Source organism: Armigeres subalbatus, chromosome 1 (assembly GCF_024139115.2).
Source record: "Armigeres subalbatus isolate Guangzhou_Male chromosome 1, GZ_Asu_2, whole genome shotgun sequence".
NCBI lineage: Eukaryota > Metazoa > Arthropoda > Insecta > Diptera > Culicidae > Armigeres > Armigeres subalbatus.
The window spans coordinates 104,341,059-104,364,914 of NC_085139.1; the positions used below are offsets into that span (position 1 = coordinate 104,341,059).

Below are 23,856 nucleotides of genomic sequence, written 5' to 3' on the forward strand. Positions count from 1 at the left end.
TAACTGCAAAATAATTTTGCTTACGGGATTGATTTCAAAATATCCCTCTACTTGCTTGAGAGCAGAAAAGCGGCTCTATCCGCACCACCCAGCCCAGGGGGTCTACTATAGGGCGAATTCAGTTAGACTTTAAAATGTTAATTTCAACGAACTACGTCGTGTATTTGGGTGTTTTAAGTTATGTATCGTGAAGAGGGGATGCAGAGCTTGTTGTTAGATATCAAGCAGAATTAATATGATGAACATTTCTACTCCTTATGATAGGAAGAGCAAAATTTCGCTACTAGGGGGTCCACTTTTGGGCATTTTACCCTAACGGTGCTCGCCTGATGAAACGTTTTCAACCGAACCTCTAAGTACAATTACATTGCTCTTTGAAAAGTGCGCCATTCACATTTCAAAACAAAAACATGTTCATCATCTAAAATTAGATTAATATAAAATAATAATCTGTTTTTTAAATTTTAATGTGGATATGTTTCAGTAATTGCTATTCTAATTGACTGCATCGAAATGAGTGTTCAATTATATTTGTTTGATTGTGAGAAAGAGGTGAACATTCCGGTAGCGTCCAGCGAAATCGTTATTGGAAGAGACTCAATTTTGCAGGTTGGTGATTCATTGCTTATTCGAATATCGCGATTTTCCTGTGCATTCACGAACTGTGTTTTGTTTTGGTGTCTATCGCGCAGTGTGACGACAAGCGCATCTCTCGCCAGCACGGCATTATAAAGTACGACGGCAACATGACCGAGCGAATCATTCACATCACGTCTACACACGCGAACCCGATTTTCCTGAGGACGGCCGACCAGGTGCTGAACATTCTGACTAAAGATTTGACCGCAACGTTGCGGCACGGGGAGAAGTTTGCCTTGTTACCCGACCAGTACTGGTTTGAGGTACGATTCAAGGTCGCGGAAGCCGGAGAAGAACCGGTCAGCAGCAGTTCCGCGGAGAATCCGGAAGAGGTGGTAACGTCGGCAGAGGAAGGAATAACCGGCGGTGCCACGATACGAGTTCGAACGATGGAGGAGGTAAACAGTGAAGTGGCAAGTACCGAGGCACGGGTGCTTCCGGATTGGATGGCCACTGGTAGCGGAGGAGAGAAGAGGAAAAATCTACACGACTCGGAGGAAGCTGACAGTTCGAAGAAAGTCAGGAGTGAAGAGAAACCAACCATCAAAGATGATCCAGATACCGAGGAAGCGAGTACCTCTCAAACGAAGCCGATCCCAGATGGAACGGTAACAGCAACGACGGATGCGGTTAAGACTGAAATTAAGAAGGAAACGCCAGACAGCACCAGTTCACCACCGTTGAGGCCGTCGTGTGAGTTCGGAATCCGTTGCTACAGGCACACTGCCGATCACAGGGCACAATTCGCCCATCCGAACGACAGCGACTATCGAAGGCCTACGCATCCTCCGGCGCCGCAAGATGCCCCCCATTGCCCGTATGGGGCGTCCTGTTACCGGCGCAATCCGATGCATTTCCGGGACTTTCAGCATCCCGATTCATGTGAGTATAGGCGAGGTATGTGGTTGTTTTCATGCGCTCATTTGTATAAAATAATTTAGTTCTAAATGGGGTGATAGCGAAAAACTTTTTGGCTCATTCGATTATTTCGTTTTGGAATTGGGCTTTCAACTGGGACAAAAATAGCTAGCTTTTAAGTACTTTACGGATCAATTCATATTTAAAATATAATTCTATTGGCTATTGTGTGACCGTGCAATAGTACTTGGAGTGTATATAGGTGGTGGATGTGGAGGATGTATAAAAAAACAATATTAAAAAGCTTTCAAAGCCCCTTGTGAACTGGTCACGATGGTTGGGCGTACGCCATTTGGCCCTGATATAATAACCAATGACATATCCTATCGTGGTGGTATCACAGGGTAACTATTTCAGTTGTATACTATTCCCCAGACAACCAACCATAGAATTCCATTCTCCAGAATGAATCATTCCTCAGAAAACCAATCTCCAGAATGTATCACTTTCCATAAAACCATTCCCAGAATAGGTACTGTCGCCGTTCCAAGTAACCTTGGCCCAGCATTATGTCGTTCCCCACTATCCAATCTAGTGGACCATCTGCACAGCAGTTAGCACGTCATGTAATACCAAAAGATCTGCGAAATTTTAGTGGAAACTCTTCGGATTGGCCACTTTTCATTACCAGCTATAACAACTCCACCGAGATGTGCGGATATACCGAGGCGGAGAACATGTTGAGCCTTCAAGGTTGTCTTCAAGGAAATGCACGAGAGGCAGTCAAAAATATTCTTCTTCATCCAAGTCTTCTGAATCAGGCGTTGCAAACACTACACCTTGTACGGAATAGAGCTGTGCGCCGCCGCGCCACGCCGCGGCCGCCGACGATTTTTATGCGCCGCCGCCGCCACCGTTTTTGACCGGCGCGCCGCTGTAATTTTTTGACCGCGCCGCCGGTGAATTTTGAGCAAGCCGTTGAAATAATTTAAGTTCTGTAGCCTGGGGGTAGTTTTGGGAATTTATCCTCCTCTCCAGAAGAAAAAATCCGTTTACCCTTACACAATTGAAAATTTTCGGCTGCGCCGCTGAAAAGAACATTTACGCTCAACCGTCTTTTCATGTCACTTTGTTGTTAGGATGCAAAATGATTTTTTGTTAAGATTACTTGTTTTTCATTTAATTGATCTTCGAATTCTTTAAAATATGATACATGGCAATCCGCGCAAATAAATTGATTAACTAACTATGTTATCGCCAGGTTCGTTTCAGGTCTTCCAATAATTTCCTGGAGAGATCTCAACGCGTAAACTAATATCTTACGGTCTATATATCAATATTCCTAGTGATTTATGAATCAAATTGGACATACATTCAACATGTGTTCCATTACAGGTAACCCAAGAATTCCGCGATCTTAAGGTCTATACGGGTAATGAAAGATCTATTAGCTCCTTCTTGAAATTTGACCTCTTGTTTAAGGGTTATCCAATTTGGTTATTTGGATCACATAGAACATGAACCGTTTTTGGACATATCTAAGATCCAATAAGGCGTAAACTCAAGGAAATTCTCGGAAGCATTAAACTAATTTTAGCGGATATCCAATTTGAATCTATGGAATAAAAAGCGCAATTTCATTCAAGGCTTCAAGGCTTTTCTTAAGACGCTCAATACTAATTAAGCATCCATTGTGAAAAAGAGATAATAGCCTTTTGGGTACGCGAGCAGACCTTCATGCCTAAACTCCAGGGAATTCTTGGATGAACTGGGATGGAAAACTCTCATCAAATTTAATTCTACACACTTAGTTTTTATTTCTGCAGCCCGGCAAAAATCCGCACAGCCGTGCGCCAGCAAAACAAAAAACTGATATTTCAGCAAAAATGGCGTTTGTTAGCTGGTTTTCGGCAAAATATTTGCTGATTTTCAGCAATTTTGACAGAAATCTCGGCAAAAATCATGTTTGCTGGGGCACGGCTGTGCGAATCTCGGTAAAAGTTCAACATTTTGCTGAGATCACGGTAAAAAAAATTAAGTGTGTATGGACTATATACTATATCTATGGACTATATTCTATTTTCTATATCGGTAGAAGTGAGTCTTTTCTAATTATTATAAAAAATGGAAAACGATCCGTTGCGCTTAAAATTGTATTTGCTAAAGAGAAGACGTGGGGCCCAAAGTCGGGCAGAAACATTATTCCTAGTTGCTTAATCGAACGCAATTTTAGAAAATATGATTTTGTAACTGATGACAGACATGATGTAATGTGCCATCAATTGGTTCGATACGATGAACAGCATAGCATTTCTGACAATGACATAATCATCGTTGAGCCATTTCGTACATAAGAGAGCTAGAAATATTTTTGAGCAACTTTTTTACATAACTAGTAATATAACTCCCCTGGTGGTCATATGGCTACCATTTCTTCCTTATACGCAGAATGTCGTGGGTTCAGTCCCAGGCCTGTTCCATTCCTCCTACATTGTAACTTTTCATATATTTCTCATGCTCTAGCAATCTCTAGAATTGGAAATTGGCTTTCATACCGTTTCCATCTTCTATCCCTATACCTACAACTTGATTAGTTCTAGTAGTTAACTATTAGAATTCGAAATGAGTAAAAAAAAGCTCGTTTCGGCATCCAATTAAAATATACCAACTGGTCAACCACGGAGTAGCAACTACGAAATGCAAGGCCATCATGCTCGTGTTTTTAACATAACTGGGAAATTTCTTCTCCCGGAACTCTGGAAAATTAATTTCTGGGATTCTAAAATTTCGGGAACTCCGCCACCAGCGATTCTTTCTGCAGAAGTTCTTAGGATTCAAGACTCCTCCAAGAAGTCGAGAGTTCCCACTCTAAGAGTTTTGAGGAATTGCTCTGTTAAAAATTTTGGATTCTTTAATTCAGAGGAATTCTTTTCCCAGAAAATTTTCAAGATTCTTTCTTCAGCAATTCTGGGAAACTGGTATTTCAAGAATACAGGGTTATACCTTCTGTAGAAGTTCTTGAGAATTCCTACCCTGGAGTTCTGATCATTTATTGCTTCAGAAATAATGGGGAATTCTACTTCCATCTGTTATTTTGAAGGGGAAGGGTCGTTTTGCTGAAACTTAACCAGCCGAAAGCCATTTGGCCGAATGCCAACAGGCCGAAAGGGTCATTAGGCCGAAAGGGTCGTCTGGCCGAATTGGTCATTTGGCCGAAAGGGTCGTTGGGCCGAAAGGGTCAATTGCCAAAGGGGTTATTTGGCCGAAAAGGTCATTTGGCCGATAGGGTCATTTGGTCAAAAGGGTAATTTTGCCAAATAGGACAATTGGCAGAAAAAAAAACTAACTTCTCACTGTAAAAAAATGAGAAGTGCGAAGTGAGTAGTGAGACGTCTCACTACTCACTTCGCGCTCCTATTTTTTTTTTTTTTACAGTCAGACGTTAGAAACAAGGAATGAGAATTGAAACGTCTATCTACAAACTGTAAAAAATAGAGGAGCGCGAAGTGAGTAGTGAGACGTCTCACTACTTACTTCACGCTCCTCACTCATTTTGCGCTTCTCACTTTTTACAATGAGAAGAGATAAATTAAGAGTGAGAAGTGAGACGTTACTTTTCTTATTCCTAATTTCTCACTTTTCAAATGACCTATTCGGCCAAATGACCCTTTCGGCCAAACGACCTTTTCGGCCAAATGAACCTTTTTGTCAAATGACCCTTTCGACCAAGCGACCCTTTCGGGCCAATGACCCTTCCGGCCAAACGACCCTTTCGGCCAAATTATCCTTTCGGTCAAGCGACCCTTTTTTGGCCAGATGGGTTTCAGCCTAATGGTTTGTTCGGCCGAGTGGCATTCGGCCAAATGGCTTTCGACCGAATGGGTTTCGGCCAAACAACCCTTCCCCGTTATTTTTCTTTAATTTTGAACAATTTCTCTATGACTCTAGGAAATTCCTGCTCCATGAATTCTGGGAAACTGATTTTCCAATCATTCTTGGTTCTTCCATCTCAGGTGGTCTTAGAACTTGCCCATTCAGGAATTCTTCTTCTTATTGGCATTACATCCCCACACTGGGACAGAGCCGCCTCGCAGCTTAGTGTTCATTAAGCACTTCCACAGTTATTAACTGCGAGGTTTCTAAGCCAGGTTAACATTTTTGCATTCGTATATCATGAGGCTAACACGATGATACTTTTATGCCCAGGGAAGTCGAGACAATTTCCAATCCGAAAATTGCCTAGACTGGCACCGGGAATCGAACCCAGCCACCCTCAGCATGGTCTTGCTTTGTAGCCGCGCGTCTTACCGCACGGCTAAGGAGGGCCCCTCAGGAATTATGGGGAATAATTCCACCCCAAAATCTAAATAAATGCAACACCATCCCTTCCAGCAACGCAGGTATTCTTTTCTCTCACTGAAAATCTCCCCCAGCTATTCTGAAGAAATTCTCCTCCAGGAATTCTAAGAACTAAAGAATTCTAAGGAACTCTAAGATTAGTATTTTTGGAGAATTCCTTTTTCAGAAGCTCTGGGATATTCCAATTCTAACGCAGTGTTCCACCTCTTTGATTTTAATTCATCGCCAGCTATTCTACAACGACTTTTTGCAGCACACTTTCGAGGCACAAATTAACACAAAAATTGAAGATTGATGTGTCCTGTTTAATTGTATTGATGTGTTCCTTATGAATTCTGATTGCTGTATTATGAACATATTTGTTTGTACATATAATAATTAGATTTGGGGGGCATTTTTATCCTTATAGTCATTGAAACATAAGAATTAAATAAAAATAAATAAATATTTCTCCTACAATAATTCCTTCTACAGAAATTCTCCTAAAACTCATTTAGGAATTTTGCCCCTCCAAAGGTTAAGGCAATTTCTCTCGCACGAATTTTGTAAAATATCTCTCCCAAGAATTAAAATGAATTCCTCCTTAAGGAAGTTAGAGAAATTTATCCCGGCGAATTATTCACCTCATCCTAACTCTGGGGAATTCCTTCCTCTCGAATTATGAGGATATCATCTCCTATGAATTATAGGAAATTTCTTCTCCTTGTATTCTGGGGAATTCTTTCGATAGAACTTCTAAAATGTTTCTTCTTCAAGAATTCCTGTGAAATTGTGGGAGGGCGAGTGATTTATACTCCCAGTTTTTAATTCACTCCGAAAATTCCATATCTATGAGTTTTAGGGATTTTCTTGTCCAGAAGTTCCAAGGGATGAATAAAACGTGTCCCAGAATTTCTGTATGGGGAACTCATGGAAAATTTCCATCATCAGTTCCTGTATATTTTTGTAGGGTTTTCTGACCTTCAGGAATTTTCTCATCTGATCTTTTTTGTTTACATCCTCCATTTGAAAATTTTTGTATCGCAGCTTGGTGTTCATCAAGCACTTCTACAGTTTCTAACTGCGAGGTTTCTAAGTAGATTCACTTTTTTTTTGCATTCCTTTGTTTTAACACTAACACGAGGATGCGCATAGGTATAGGGAAGAACAAAAAAACTTACACTGTACCATGAAATGGATCCAGTCACCTTCTGTATGGCCTTGCTTTGTAGCCGCCAGGCTAAAGAACGATTTTTGATGGATTTTTGATATTATTTTCACTAGGAATTAAGATTTATGAAGAGATTTCAAGAAGAATTTCTGGAGAGAAAGTAATGAAATTCCTAAAGATTTGTTTAAAGGAATCTCAGGTGCATTTTCTCATTATATTCCTGAAGGATTTTTTAACAGCGTACAATATAAATTATGCTTATTGCCTTTAATGCACGAGACATGCAAATAATATTACAAAAAACAATTGTTCTTCAACACCGAAGAAATTTTGAATCGCGCCGTTCCAAGCCACCGCCGCCGCCGCCGAGAGCAACCGCGGCGTGACGCCGGCTAAGCCGCCGCCGCCGATAGAAAATTGCGTTCAAGCCGCCGCCGGTCCAAAGTGGATCGGCGCACAGGTCTAAGTACGGAAGACTGGAGCTGGTAGTAAACAATCTACTTGAGAAGGTGAGGTCAACCCGGGCACCGAAAGCAGACCGATTTTATAGTCTAGTGAATTTCGGATTAGTAGTGCAGAACATGTGTGGTCATTTAGTAGCAGTGGGAATGGAAAGTCACTTTAATAATCCTACATTACTCCTAGAGATAGTGCAGAAGCTGCCACCGAATGTTCGTCTGGATTGGGCACTTCATCAGCGTCGAATCGAGTCCCCAGATCTATGTACTTTTGGTGAATTTATGTCATCGTTAGTATCTGCTGCCACATTGTCTCTCCTACCACACCATGGAACCTGATTTTGATGCTTCCCCCGAAAATCAATTTGCTCTGAAACAATTAACCTGAACTTATTTCAGAATTAAATTATATAGGGTATCTATTTCATCATTAATAACATGCTCCTATATCAATAACATTCGCAAAACAGGAAATTTAGTGTGTGATGGATGTTAACTAATGTTTTCAACGTGAGTAGCAATGAAGTATGTATTTCGCGTAACATTAAAATATGACAAATTTTTAAAAGATTGCCAAAATATGACCAAACTGCATCATTTTCCGAGATCAACATTCCAAACATTAGAGGAAAAAATGTTACCATGGTTCTGATTTCACTGGCAGTCATTTTGATTTAACTCTTAACTAGATTTGTGTCCTTGATGTCATTTGGTATATATTGGAAGAATTCAAGTTTCCAAATTCAAATAAATTTTTCCTAAAACAAATTCAAATAAATTTTTCCTAAAGTTTAGTTCAGTAAGGCTAAACATCTTTTTTACTTTGATAAAATAGTTCAGACAATGGGCAAGACCGTACATACAAACGCCTTCCATAGGTCGTGCATTAAATCAAAATAAACGTTTGAGACGACGTGAGGTTACTGAACAGTTCTTCATTTTCGTATTCTTTTCTGTCTTCTTCTACATTCTATCTATCCTGCAACCAAAATGTTTACCAGCTTGGCCAAAACATATCCAGGCAAACATGGTATATAGTAATATACACCCAATACAGAAGTCCTCGATGCATGTGGAGAAGCCGTGTCCTTGGTTGTAAAATCGTCGAAGAACAAATTCAAAGGTATGACAATGTTCGGTGAATGTCCTGCCACTTTCTGTTGCCAAATGATACCATCAATGAGGCTACGAATATAACCATCTGGTGAAGGATTCAAATTTCCGAGAATTGTCTCAAACACCATTGGGGATTCCAAGTATTTTTTAAGTTGAAATTTTATCGGCATTAAGATTCCTAAAAAGCAAATCACATTAATAATATTTTTATAAATTTTATCTTTCTATATATTACTAGTAATAGGTACAAACCAGTTGATTTTAAACTTTGCATAAACTTGTATTCTGAATCAGCTCCGTCAAACATTTCGAACATTTTTTCAAATATTTTTTTACCTTCAACCGAAAGCAGACCAGCATTGTTTCCACATTGTTTCCTGAAATGGCTTTAGTATTTTTTGCTGTACATCATGCTGAATTTCGAAAACAGTCTTTCTCGGCAATACGTTTACGTCCAACCATTTGAGGTTAAATCCGATGCTTAGATTGCGCATTTGATTCTGAACCGCTTGAATATCTATTATACTTAGTTCCATATTAGTATGTATAGTTGTCATTTCGGAGGATTCGTTATCACGAACAGCTCGGAACAGATACATTGCTGTCGTGTTGCAAATTGTTACATTCGGATTCAGTTCTACAGTATTCGTCGTTTTTATAATTTCCGGTATCTAAATTTTCAATATTCTGAAATAGTCACTAACCGGATCAAAGTCAAATAAAAAAAGTCAAATAAAATTGACAGTGATTGTCGTGGATAATCAATGTTGTAGGCTTTGTATATCTTAAGGCAAATATCAAGAGCCTTCAAAAAGTTTGGCAACTTGTACGACACGATATTATTCCATACGAGGAATCCGATGGGTCTCTGCAGATCACCATGGACCAATATAAAGGGAGCAGTTTCAATTCCTTTTTTGCGACTTCTGTTGAATACGGTGCCAACTATTTCGTTTAAATCCGACAGATCGTTAAGGTGAATCGCCACACTTTGCCTTGATTCAAGAATTGATGGTTTTCACCGCTGCTTTCCGGAACAAGTTAGATGAGGACTTGGCAATACATGTGCGAGTAATGATACGATGATGAAATCGCGAGTATCTGTGAGAAAAAGAAAGAAAGTAAAATGAGAAGATGTTCAAAAATAATAATAAATATAAATTTGTAAAATAAAACAAAAATTCTAAGTATCAAAAAAATATTACAGATATGTTCCGATTTTATCACGTTCCGATTTTGTCACGCTCCGATTTCGTCAACAAAATTATTCCGTTTTTATCAACAAGAAAATTCAATAATTTTTTTTAGAGATTAAGCTTTTAAAATCAAATAACTTGGATTAGTGTCTGGCCAAATGTTGTATTTATAGTATTTCAAGCACTAGCGGTAATAAAACCGTAACTAACAAGGCAAGGTTTCTTTTCACCGACTTTCCCCCTTCGAAATAAAAGAGACAAGATGCGGGTTTGTTGGCACTTTATTACTTCATGATGAAGGATTACATTGTTATTTGGCGTTCTGATATAACTGAAAAATCGTTGAGAAATTGAGGATGTTCTGGGCCATCCAAACTGTTATGGAGTACATATCCTCGAATGCATTAGGAAACAAAATCTCCTAAGCTGGGATTTATGTCCAAAAATATCTTTGGGATCATAAGACACAAATTGATCGAGTTTTACATAAACGTGAACTATTTCAGGGTCTCCAAAACGCCCTGGAATTCAGAACATGTGATTTACCTGATCAACCAAGCCTTGAACGACTTATTCGTGCATCGTTGAACATCTTAGCCGGTACATTGAGCCGATAAGATTTCAATCATTACTTTTACACGCAACTATAGGCCTTTTAGTTTCTCCAAAACATCATTGAGTTCAAATCAGTTCAGAACATGTGATCTACCCGATCCTGAACGATGTATCCATGCATCGTTGAACATCCCAGCAGGTCCATTTAGCCGATAGTATTTCACTTATTATTTTTACAAGCTACTACAGGTCCTATTCGGTTGATCAAAACGTCCTTGAGTTCAGAACATGTGATCTAGTTGCTCAACAAAGTCCTGAACGATGTACCTGTGTATCGCTAAACATCCCGTCGAGCCGATAGAATGGTAATTATTACTTTTACAAGCTACTACAAGTCTGTTCTGTTCTCTAAAATGTCCTGGAGTTCCGAACATTTGATCTACCCGTTCAACCAAGTCTTAAATATCCGTGCATAACATCACAAACATTCCAGCAGTTCCATCGAGCTAGTAGGATATCACTTAATTATTTTACAAGCTACAGTGAACCCTCCATGAGTTTTTGTTCTAAGACTGTTCTGTTCGATATCGAATCGTTGGAACAAATGATGCCATACAAAAATATTTTCACGGTTACTTTGATAGTCTTTTCGAACAATTTTCCAAGAATTTCTGTTCCACATCTCAATACCGACTGTATTACATCTCATACCGAATTTTCCAAACGACTTTGACCTATCCAATGATCCAACTTATGAATGATGTTAGATATGATACCCCAGTTAGTCTATTTAGCTTATATGACTTCAATAATCACTTGTACTAGCCATTGCAGGGCTTTACGGTTGGCTAAAATATTCTAGAAGTTGTATTGTTTTATGTAATCATTCAAGTCCGTTATACGCCTCAACAAAAAAGTCTGCAGCTAAATTGCTCGACACAAACACCTCCTTCGTTATTGTGAATCTAGTAGATATCTTGCTCTTCAATCAAGATCATTTTGGAGGATCTTGGACATCTTCTTCTTCCTCTTTGACTATGGCTACATTCCAACTGGAACTTGTCCTTTTCAACTTAGTATTCTATTAGCTTTTCCTCAGTTATTAATTGAAAGCTTTTCTATCCCCACCATTGCATGAGTATGTATCTTGTGAGGCAAGCACACAGGGAACATTATGCCCAGGGAATCTAGAATGTTTCCCAACCGAAAATAGTCTAGACCGGACCGGATCTAACCGTGAACACCTCGTATTCCAGAAAATTGTGTTTACATTATTCCTATTGGATATATTAAGTATATGCCAAAGACATTGCAAAAACTTTAATTGATTGACCTGGTTGATTGACCTTGAGCTGAACTCGAGAATGTTTTGGAGTACTCGAACATCTCGAATACAAAAGAAATAAGTTTGCATGGTGCACACATGCTTATTGAACCAGGTACATATCGATGTTGAGGACATTGCAAGAAGCCTTGGTTGTCCGGTATATACTTTGGGTTGAACTTGGGAACGTTTTGGGTTACCTTAAACATCATTGAGAAAACTGGATTTAAATGATGCGCATGTGAATATTGGACTGGATTGGGGATGATGAAGACTTTGCATAAGACTTACTTAATTTGGTAGATACCGTGAGCTGAATTCGAGAACGTTTTGGAGAATCTTGAACATCTCGTATTCCAGAAAACTGATCATTGTCTCAACGACCAAGATTACTAAACTTGATTGAGTGTTCAGATTTATTAAACAATGTGGTATAGGATCCAAATATTTCAGATTCATCTGCAAGCTGTCAGAAGCAAAATCTTCCCAAGGTTTTGAATATCTAGGTCTTCATGGTATAGTCAAACTTGACCTCCAATATTTTTCCTGAGTAGCCGACATCCTGATGAACATTTTTGCTGAAGAAACTGGGGACCTAGCTCTCTTCGGAGATTTGTCACAGCCAATCTCAAACGCTGGGCATATATGACCCATCCGTCCCGAAAGGGTTAAGGAGGTCAAATATTTTCAAATTTATTGTTATGTTATCAACGGATGCCACCTTATCCTAGAGAAAGTCCATAAATTACGTCACGCTTCTAGTGGGAGGTAGAGGGTTTCTAAAAGTGCGACTACCCATATCAATTTATAAGAAATTTCATACAAAAAGCGGGACAATGAATGGAGAAGGGATTGGAAATGATTATTTTTTTCGTAACATCATTTATGGACGTTCCCTTAATGCAATCCTTACTTGCCAGGAACCTCAACCAGTCACCATTGATGATCAATATACAGTTACAATGTCTTTTCACTAACCCTTGCCTCCCACTAGTTTGTTCACGTGGCTTATGGACAGTCCCTTAGCATTTAAAAATGTTAGAACCTGAAAATCTCACATTTTACCAGCAACAAATCATTTTTACCAAATTTTTAGTAAAAAAATTTTAGTCTAAGAAAACTGAAACTCACGGACCGTGTTGATAAAAATGGAACATACCTACCACCATATAGATACCCGGTGTTAATTCGCCATCGAGCAAAGAAAGAAGAAACTTTCCATCTGCGTCTGTCACTTCGATATCCAATATAGAGCGAATGCCTTCAACAAAAGTTGGCCAACGGTTAAACAACAGAGTTTCCTTTCCTGGAAACCTGTGCATAAAACCAATCTGAGCAAGCTGATAGCATAGATGATTTCTTAGTATAGGGTACTCCGAAAGAATAGCGGAACCCGTCCAGCTGGATTTTTTTGATAGTTCCAATATTCGCAGCTTGCTTGTTGACTTGCACTTCTGTTTAACTTCTTTCCACTCGTCTTGGTTATTCACGAACCATGCCTTGATTTGTTGATACTCTGAAGCTGTTGAACGAAATGAAATAAGTTAATAAATATTTTAGGCACATTACATTAATGTATTACAATAAAAATACGCATTTTCCTGGTCATCCGCAATTGTTCCCCGGTAGTTGATATTTTTGTCGTATAATCGTCCTTTGGCTTGTTTTACGTAGTTTGGTCTTCCGGTCCGCACTGCTTTTGATGAAAGTTGGCTGATACCATTGATGTATTCTTACCGTTGCAGGTGCTTTCGGGTAATTATTATGGAATTCATTTCTATCTATTGATAGGAATATTGATAATTGCGTAAATTACCTCGGGCTCTCTGTCTTGCAACTCCAACGGGGTTAGTTTTTCGAAACGATCCTTAAATTCATCAACTACGATATGAGTGATGGATTTCTTATCCGCTCTTAACAAAAACCTTCAGGTTTGACATTTTTGCAGTAAGGCACGACCATTTGATGAAGCGTTGAGAAGGTAACTTGCGTTGCAACGTTCGCGTGTTATTTTTCCGGATTTTAGTGTTTCGCTTGATGGCTGTAAAGAGGTGTTTTGCTCGGCTGATAATTGGCCAGTAGATAACGGCGATAGACCCTATTTCAATGAAAAAAAGTTCATATTGGAGCGAACATATAGCCTTTACGTTTTGAATAATGTGATTAAACTAATCTTGCCTGCGCGACTCTCCAAGAATTAAGCTTGAGCTTGAGCTTGATTGACTGCTCGTAGTTGCTACTCCATTATGACCAGATCAGCTGTTCTTGCACAGGGAACCAACAGATGTTTGCTTGGGACTAGCACACATCTGCAATGTACAAGTACTGGTGATCTCATTTGTTAGGTCATACTGGCGCCTGCCACGTCAGAATGCAAGTCAATGTTGGGAAGGGGGAGGAAATGATGATACAATCACTCGCCCACTGCAAGCCGAATATACCTCTGCACTTGCCACGAGTTCATGCGGAATTTGTTGGAATTTTTGGATTAGGTTCGAGAGGCAGAGAACCGTCTTGGTTAACGAGCTGCCAATGTGATAGATAGGAGAAGGTAATTTAGGGAATTTCTAATTGGATGTAGGAAACAAGCTCTATAGTTCATTTCCAATTCTAGCAGATTACTGTTAGAATACTGAAGTTGAAGGTATAGGAATAGTAATGGTAACGGTATGGAAGTCCATTTCCAGTTCTAGCGATTGCTAGAACATGAGAAATATAGAGAAAGATACAAAGTAGGATAATGGAACGGACCTGGGATTGAACACACGAGCTCCTGCGTATGAGGCAGAAGCAGTAGCCATATGACTATCAAGCCCGCTCAACCTGCGCGACTCTCCAAGAATTAATGCCAAAAATACATTTCGTCCGTTCCGAAAGAAATGGCGGAGGTATCAATTCTTCCACTTCCTTCCTTTCAATAATTTTCAACACCTCCACGGTATACTGGTTTTCTTCAATGAAAATTTGATTTTATTACATTGTAATTTTGAAATTCAGAACCACTTACCAACAAATTTATTAACGATCAGATCACTTATACCGAAAGACAGTAGTAAATCGATAAACGCCTCACTTGCTTCCTTGATTTCCTCGACAAAAATTTGCTCTTCAGAGTCCAGTTTACCGTTTTCAAACAATTAGAATGGCGGCTTTGCCGAATTATGAACATTTAAAAACATTTACATAATAAGCTAGTGTGTGTGTCAAAACGACAAAGTAAACGAACAAAAAAAAATTTTTTTTGATTTCAATGAAATAATTTTTATTGGTGAAGAAATATATTTTTGAATCTAAAATTATTATTATTTTTTAGATTATGTAAAAACAACAATAAAAATTGTAAAATCAATTATATTTTTTTTTTGATTTTGAAAAAGAAATAGTTTGAATTAACAATAACATTATTTTTTACTTCAAATAGGATAATTTCCTCTGCGTGCACTGAATAAATTCCACTGAAAAAACAGTGTTTATCCTTTGAAACATACTAAGCCATTAGAAATACACTATTTCCATCGATGTACGTTTATTAATCAATAATGGGGCAATTTTGCTAAAAACTGAAAAACATGTTTTCAACTTCAATCGCATTTTTCTCAGTTATATATTTTTCGACATGGGACAGATATGCTTGGGAGGGCAGACAAGAATGGTATAATATGCGTGTTGCGTCGCAAGACGAGACTAGATCAAAATTCAATAAATTTATGCTTCGTGGATCGGGAAAAATCCTAGAAAACATAATTTTGATCCCCTAATCTATATAAATATCTTCTAGATGTAGACACGTTGTATTTGCGGCATTTCTGCAATATTTGGTATACGGCATACGGCGAACACGTGACGCGTAGTAGGACGTTCGCACTGAATCTCTCCTGGTATTGCCCCTTGAACCTCTGCCCTTTATCACTCTCAACGAATTCTGAAAGTTTTTTAGACGAATTTAATAAAACTATGCGTCTTAGTGCGCTAATCGGATTAGGTCCCACAAGTTAAGTTTAATGTATGGATTGGTTGAAAAATTCAACTTGGCTAGTCCTCCATTCCAGTTTTAAGCTTAATCAATTTTTCTGTTTCTGTTTCTTTCGGAAACAACTTTTCAAGCAATTAGTTAAAAAAACCTCGGTACCCGGTCCTAGGCTGAACTGATTGCTGGAAAAATCGAGTTAGGGGTTTAAATACGTACCAACTTTTCATTTCAACTAACTAACATTTCACAAGCCCAAGTCCTGGTGTTAGGTGGGACGCTAAACAGCCCTGACACGACGGCCCTCCGACGAGACAGGAGGTTTGCGCAGGCCCAATAAGCCGCCTTCAAAACAACTATTACGAACGACATAGAAGATAATACGACTCGATACAATCGGCAACGACCTCGGCGACGAATAAAGGATCACGATTGGGAGCCTGGAACATGGAATTGCAAGTCGCTAGGCTTCGCAGGTTGAGACAGGATAATCTACGATGAATTACATCCCCGCAACTTCGATGTCGAAGCGCTGCAGGAAATCTGCTGGACAGGACAGAAAGTGTGGAAAAGCGGGCATCGAGCGGCTACCTTCTACCAAAGCTGTGGCACCATCAACGAGCTGGGAACCGGCTTTATTCATTATTTCATTTATTTAGTTAACATCTAAACAGATAACACTGAATCAACAATTTGACGCCACAATACACGGTTCGAGGCCGCATCTCTCCATCCTCGGATACGCCCCACGCTCGCCAAGTCGTTCTGCACCTGGTCTGCCCATCTCGCTCGCTGCGCTCCACGCCTTCTCGTACCTGCCGGATCGGAAGCGAACACCATCTTTGCAGGGTTGCTGTCCGGCATTCTTGCAACGTGTCCTGCCCATCGTACCCTTCCGGCTTTAGCTACCTTCTGGATACTGGGTTCGCCGTAGAGTTGGGCGAGCTCATGGTTCATTCTTCGCCGCCACACACCGTCTTCTTGCACACCGCCAAAGATGGTCCTAAGCACCCGTCTCTCGAATACTCCGAGTGCTTGCAAGTCCTCCTCGAGCATTGTCCATGTTTCATGACCGTAGAGGACAACCGGTCTTATAAGCGTCTTGTACATGACACATTTGGTGCGGTGGCGAATCTTTTTCGACCGCAGTTTCTTCTGGAGCCCGTAGTAGGCCCGACTTCCACAGATGATGCGCCTTCGTATTTCACGACTAACGTTGTTGTCAGCCGTTAGCAAGGATCCGAGGTAGACGAATTCCTCGACCACCTCGAAGGTATCCCCGTCTATCGTAACACTGCTTCCCAGGCGGGCCCTGTCGCGCTCGGTTCCGCCCACAAGCATGTACTTTGTCTTTGACGCATTCACCACCAGTCCAACTTTTGTTGCTTCACGTTTCAGGCGGGTGTACAGTTCTGCCACCTTTGCAAATGTTCGTCCGACAATGTCCATGTCATCCGCGAAGCAAATAAATTGACTGGATCTGTTGAAAATCGTACCCCGGCTGTAACACCCGGATCTCCGCATGACACCTTCTAGCGCAATGTTGAACAGCAGGCACGAAAGTCCATCACCTTGTCTTAGTCCCCGGCGCGATTCGAACGAACTGGAGTGTTCGCCCGAAATCTTCACACAGTTTTGCACACCATCCACCGTTGATTTGATCAGTCTGGTAAGCTGTTCTCGTCCATAATTTTCCATAGCTCTACGCGGTCTATACTGTCGTATGCCGCCTTGAAATCAACGAACAGATGGTGCGTTGGGACCTGGTATTCACGGCATTTTTGAAGGATTTGCCGTACAGTAAAGATCGGGTCCGTTGTCGAGCGGGCGTCAACGAAGCCGGCTTGATAACTTCCCACGAACTCGTTCACTAATGGTGACAGACGACGGAAGATGATCTGGGATATCACTTTGTAGGCGGCATTAAGGATGGTGATCGCTCGAAAGTTCTCACACTCCAGTTTGTCGCCTTTCTTGTAGATGGGGCATATAACCTCTTCCTTCCACTCCTCCGGTAGCTGTTCGGTTTCCCAGATTCTGACTATCAGTTTGTGCAGGCAAGTGGCCAGCTTTTCAGGGCCCATCTTGATGAGCTCAGCTCCGATACCATCCTTACCAGCTGCTTTATTGGTCTTCAGCTGTTGAATGGCATCCTTAACTTCCCTCAAGGTGGGGGCTGGTTGGCTTCCATCGTCCGCTGAACTGACGTAGTCATCTCCTCCGCTGCCTTGACTTTCACTGCCTGTACTCTCAGCGCTATTCAGATGTTCCTCGTAGTGCTGCTTCCACCTTTCGATCACCACACGTTCGTCCGTCAAGATGCTCCCATCCTTATCCCGGCACATTTCGGCTCGCGGCACGAAGCCTTTGCGGGATGCGTTGAGCTTCTGATAGAACTTGCGTGTATCTTGAGAACGGCACAGCTGTTCCATCTCCTCGCACTCCGCTTCTTCCAGGCGGCGTTTCTTCTCCTGAAAAAGGCGGGTCTGCTGTCTCCGCTTCCGTCTATAACGTTCCACGTTCTGCCGGGTACCTTGCTGCAGCGCGACCGCCCGCGCTGCGTCCTTCTCCTCCAGAATCTGTCTGCACTCTTCGTCGAACCAATCGTTCCGTCGACTTCGACCCATATACCCGACGTTGTTCTCCGCTGCGTCGTTAATGGCTGCTTTAACTGTACTCCAGCAGTCCTTAAGAGGGGCCCCATCGAGCTCACCCTCTTCCGGCAACGCTGCCTCGAGATGCTGCGCGTATGCAGTGGCGACATCAGGTTGCTTCAGTCGTTCTAGGTCGTACCGCGGCGGTCGTCGGTACCGAACATTGTTGATGACGGATAGTTTTGGGCGCAGTTTAACCATCACCAGATAGTGGTCAGAGTCGATGTTAGCGCCACGATATGTCCTGACGTCGATAATGTCGGAGAAGTGCCGTCCATCAATCAGAACGTGGTCGATTTGGTGATTCTGTCGGCAGTGGTGATCTCCAGGTGTACCGATACGGGAGGCTGTGTTGGAAGTAGGTGCTACGAATGGCCATATTCTTGGAGGCGGCGAAATCAATTAGTCGTAGGCCGTTTTCGTTCGTCAGCCGGTGAGCGCTGAACTTTCCAATAGTCGGTCTAAACTCCTCCTCTTGGCCAACCTGAGCGTTCAAATCTCCTATGATGATTTTGACGTCGTGGCTTGGGCAGCTGTCGTACTCACGTTCCAGCTGCGCGTAGAATGCGTCCTTATCACCATCAGTGCTTCCGGAGTGTGGGCTATGGACGTTGATTATGCTGAAGTTGAAGAACCGGCCTTTGATCCTCAACTTGCACATTCTTTCATTGATCGGCCACCACCCGATCACGCGCCTTTGCATATCGCCCATCACTATGAAAGCTGTTCCCAGCTCGTGTGTGTTGCCGCAGCTCTGGTAGATGGTATGATTACCTCTAAAAGTTCGCACCATTGATCCCTTCCAACAAACCTCCTGCAGCGCTACGATGCCGAATCCACGGTCCTTGAGCACATCGGCGAGTATGCGTGTGCTCCCGATGAAGTTGAGAGATTTGCAGTTCCACGAACCGAGTTTCCAATCGCTAGTCCCTTTTCGTCGCAGTGGTCTTCGCCGATGGTTCCGGTCCGTACTCTCTTGTTGCTTAAGATTTTTTAAAGGCTGGCTTGCAGGGCCTGACACCAAACCCCTTAAATTTCCGGTGGACCATGGTGCACAGTTTCACTTAGAGTCCCTCGCTGGCACTCGGACGATGATCAGCCGCCCCTAACATGGAGAACAGACGCTGTTGTGAGCCGATCCTGACAGCGAACCGGCTTTATAGTGCTTGGAAAGATGCGCCAACGCGTGATTGGGTGGCAGCCAATCAACGCAAGGATGTGCAAGGTGAGGATAAAAGGCCGTTTTTTCAACTATAGCATCATCAACGTGTACTGCCCACACGAAGGGAGATCCGACGACGAGAAAGAAGCGTTCTATGCGCAGCTGGAACAGACATACGATGGATGCCCACTGCGGGACGTCAAAATCGTCATCGGTGACATGAACGCACAGGTAGGAAGGGAGGAAATGTATAGACCGATCATCGGACCGGATAGTCTGCATACCGTATCGAATGACAACGGCCAACGATGCATAAACTTTGCAGCCTCCCGCGGAATGGTAGTCCGAAGCACTTTCTTCCCCCGCAAGAATATCCACAAGGTCACATGGAAATCACCTAATCAAGTAATGGAAAACCAAATCGACCACGTTCTAATCGACGGTAAATTCTTCTCCGACATCACGAACGTACGCACTTACCGCAGTGCGAATATTGAATCCGACCACTACCTCGTTGCAGTATGTCTGCGCTCAAAACTCTCGACGGTGATCAACACGCGTTGGAGTCGTCCGCCCCGGCTAAACATTGGGCGGCTACAAGACGGTAGACTAGCCCAAGACTACGCGCAGCAGCTGGAAGTGGCACTCCCAACGGAAGAGCAGCTAGGCGCAGCATCTCTTAAAGATGGCTGGAGAGATATTCGATCCGCCATTGGAAGCACCGCAACCGCTGCACTAGGCACGGTGGCTCCGGATCAGAGAAACGACTGGTATGACGGCGAATGTGAGCAGTTAGTTGAGGAGAAGAATGCAGCATGGGCGAGATTGCTGCAACACCGCACGAGGGCGAACGAGGCACGATACAAACGGGCGCGAAACAGACAAAACTCGATTTTCCGGAGGAAAAAGCGCCAGCAGGAAGATCGAGACCGTGAAGAGACGGAGTAACTGTACCGCGCAAATAACACACGAAAGTTCTATGAGAAGTTGAACCATTCACGTAAGGGCCACGTGCCACAGCCCGATATGTGTAAGGACATAAACGGAAACCTTCTTACGAACGAGCGTGAAGTGATCCAAAGGTGGCGGCAACACTACGAAGAGCACCTGAATGGCGATATGGCAGACAACGGTGGCGGTATGGTAATGAACCTAGGAGCACGCGCGCAGGACATGCGACTTCCGGCTCCGAATCTCCAGGAAACCCAGGAGGAGATCGGCCGGCTAAAAAACAACAAAGCCCCTGGAGTTGACCAACTACCAGGAGAGCTGTTTAAACACGGTGGTGAGGCACTGGCTAGAGCGCTGCACTGGGTGATTACCAAGGTTTGGGAGGATGAGGTTCTGCCGCAGGAGTGGATGGAAGGTGTCGTGTGTCCCATCTACAAAAAGGGCGATAAGCTGGATTGTAGCAACTAAAGCGCAATCACATTGCTGAACGCCGCCTACAAGGTATCTCCCAAATTTTATGCCGCCGACTAACACCAATTGCAAGAGAGTTCGTGGGGCAGTACCAGGCGGGATTTATGGGTGAACGCTCTACCACAGATCAAGTGTTCGCCATACGTCAGGTATTGCAGAAATGCCGTGGATACAACGTGCCCACACATCATCTATTTATCGACTTCAAAGCCGCATATGATACAATCGATCGGGACCAGCTATGGCAGCTAATGCACGAAAACGGATTTCCGGATACACTGATACGGTTGATCAAGGCGACGATGGATCGGGTGATGTGCGTAGTTCGAGTTTCAGGGGCATTCTCGAGTCCCTTCGAAACGCGTAGAGGGTTACGGCAAGGTGATAGTCTTTCTTGTCTGCTACTCAACATCGCTTTGGAGGGAGTAATACGAAGGGCGGGGATTGACACGAGTGGTACGATTTTCACGAAGTCCGTCCAGTTATTTGGTTTCGCCGACGACATTGATATCATGGCACATAACTTTGAGAGGATGGAGGAAGCCTACATCAGACTGAAAAGCGAAGCTAAACGGATTGGACTAGTCATCAACACGTCGAAGACGAAGTACATGATAGGAAGAGGCTCAAGAGAGGTCAATGTAAGCCACCCACCACGAGTTTCTATCGGTGGTGACGAAATCGAGGTGGTTGAAGAATTCGTGTACTTGGGCTCACTGATGACCGCCGATAACGATACCAGCAGAGAAATTCAGAGGCGCATAGTGGCTGGAAATCGTACGTACTTTAGACTTCGTAAGACGCTCCGATCGAATAGAGTTCGCCGCCGTACCAAACTGATTATCTACAAAACGCTTATAAGACTGGTAGTTCTCTACGGACACGAGACCTGGACGATGCTCGTGGAGGACCAACGCGCACTGGGAGTTTTTGAAAGGAAAGTGTTGCGTACCATCTATGGTGGAGTGCAGATGGCGGACGGTACGTGGAGGAGGCGAATGAACCACGAGTTGCATCAGCTGTTGGGAGAACCATCCATCGTTCACATCGCGAAAATCGGAAGACTGCGGTGGGCCGGGCACGTAGCCAGAATGTCGGACAGTAATCCGGTAAAAATGGTTCTCGACAACGATCCGACGGACCGAGCTGAATGGAGAAGACTTTTATGTGCAGCACAGGCCACTCCGGCCTTAGTCTGATAATAAATAAAAAACTTTTCATGAACTGGTGAAAAATGGTAGTGAGAGGAACACACGGAAGTTCTTATTACTGAACAAATTCTCTTGCTTGAAATGGTCTTGTAGACAGAGATAAATCCCGGGTTTTAAGAGTTTCACTGGTGATATTCTAGAAGCAAGACAAGGATGTGGCTAGGGCTCCGATGCATGGCCAAAAACAGTATTACTGTTCTGTTTTCTCAAGCAAGGATTGATTTCCTATTGATAAGGGGCGCGCCTTCAATGGGATTGCTTCCTATGAAGGGTCTAAATAGCGGGACCTTGTCATGGTGGTCTTGAGAAAACAAAACAACAACTGTATCGAAACCGATACTGCATTGCTTCTCAATAGCACTGGAGTAATTCGACATGCACTTAAACACTAAGGATACGGGTAACGCTACAATAGATCTAATAATTGGTCACAGTGGCACACCCGAACAGGAAAAAAAATATGTATCTAAATGTCACTAATTCCATCAACATAGTCTCTAAAATATGTTTTGCAATTTCGCTACCATCCCTACCATGCCTTTTCATCTACATCATTCCGAAGCACCCGATTGGAATTCATGCCGTGGCTTTCGCTTATTTGTAACTTGTTATAATTCTTTCAATACAATTTACATTGTTCTATCATTTTACCACAGCAGTTAAATACGTGGCATCTGTTCGTTCTACTCGCACCGATGCTAATGATGATGATGATGCAAGCGATCCAGATCGTCCAAGGCGTGTTACAAAACAACCCGCCCGATTGAACGATTACATTATCTACAAGTAAATAATCCCCACTGGCTGTTATCAAATCTATGAAATATATCTTTGTTATCGAACCGATTATGTAAACGAAAGTTTTACAGAAAGAAACGACCACTCCACTCGGCAGAGAATTCCAATCGCGCTTCACCATGCTCATTTGTTAATCGAAGACTTCACAATAGGTCTTTATTTTTAGCCACTGTCACGCCTGCAGCGACGAATGCACATATTCCGGCCGGGGGCGGTGTTCAAACGTACCGTATCAATGGGCGCAGGGGTCGCCGTCGTTTGGCTCGCAACATAATAATAGCGGCCATAGCCAATCCGAACCTGTTCGACGGGAGTGAGGATGAGGATGATGAGGATGATCTTTTCGACTACGAAGACGATTCCGATGAGTATCGCCCGGGTGGAGATGTTGATGACGTCGACGATGACGACGAAGACGAAGACGACGACGATGGATTGGAGGTCTTGGACGATGACAATGAGGAATAACTCATGGGTTTAGTAAGCTGTGAGTGGGGATGGGTCGGGGGAATACACCAAGCGCCATGTACCTTTGAAATAAGATAAATTTTGTTTTTCGTCTACCTGTCGATTAGCATAAGTATTGAGAATCTCATTTATTGTCGGCATTGCTACAGTACAGGGCAAGTTTGACACATGTGGGGACCCCAATAGCACCTAATTCAAAACAAAAGATCGACGTGTTTGAGGCCGAGCCTATTACCCGACAACTCATATCTGATCCTCTCCGTGGTGATATGTAGTTGTGTATATGTGAAAATCGGTGGGATCTACGTGATACGTTTGCAAAAGTTTGCGTCTGAAAGAACGTCCATGCCATCGCTTCTAGTTATTAAATTCTCGTTATGCCTAACATGCCTCCAGGGTCAATGTATAAGAATTAATTTATTAAAAAGAACTTTCTGTGGTGTGAAAGTCAACTTAAGTAGTACATGCATAATTAAACGTCAATTTCTTTTGGTATCTCTTGGCACACTCTAGGCATCC

At 42.5% G+C, this 23,856-nt stretch overlaps 1 protein-coding gene and 1 pseudogene across 4 annotated transcripts; one reads left to right on the plus strand and one right to left on the minus strand.

Annotated features, from left to right (window-relative positions):
• The first annotated feature begins 392 nt into the window (after positions 1-392).
• On the plus strand, positions 393-23,449 carry LOC134203997 (aprataxin and PNK-like factor). Of its 4 annotated transcripts, none has more exons than XM_062678834.1 (3): positions 393-609; positions 693-1,536; positions 23,036-23,449. In XM_062678834.1, the coding sequence occupies exons 1-3, from the start codon at positions 514-516 to the stop codon at positions 23,335-23,337; spliced, it is 1,242 nt and encodes a 413-aa protein (XP_062534818.1). In that variant the 5' UTR covers positions 393-513; the 3' UTR covers positions 23,338-23,449. The 4 variants fall into 4 exon arrangements, with proteins under 4 accessions (XP_062534818.1, XP_062534826.1, XP_062534832.1 ...); XM_062678842.1 differs by having other exon boundaries at positions 693-1,521; XM_062678848.1 differs by lacking the exon at positions 23,036-23,449 and adding an exon at positions 22,728-22,917 and having other exon boundaries at positions 693-1,521.
• LOC134218212 (uncharacterized) lies at positions 9,252-14,789 on the minus strand (annotated as a pseudogene).
• Positions 23,450-23,856: the final 407 nt, after the last annotated feature.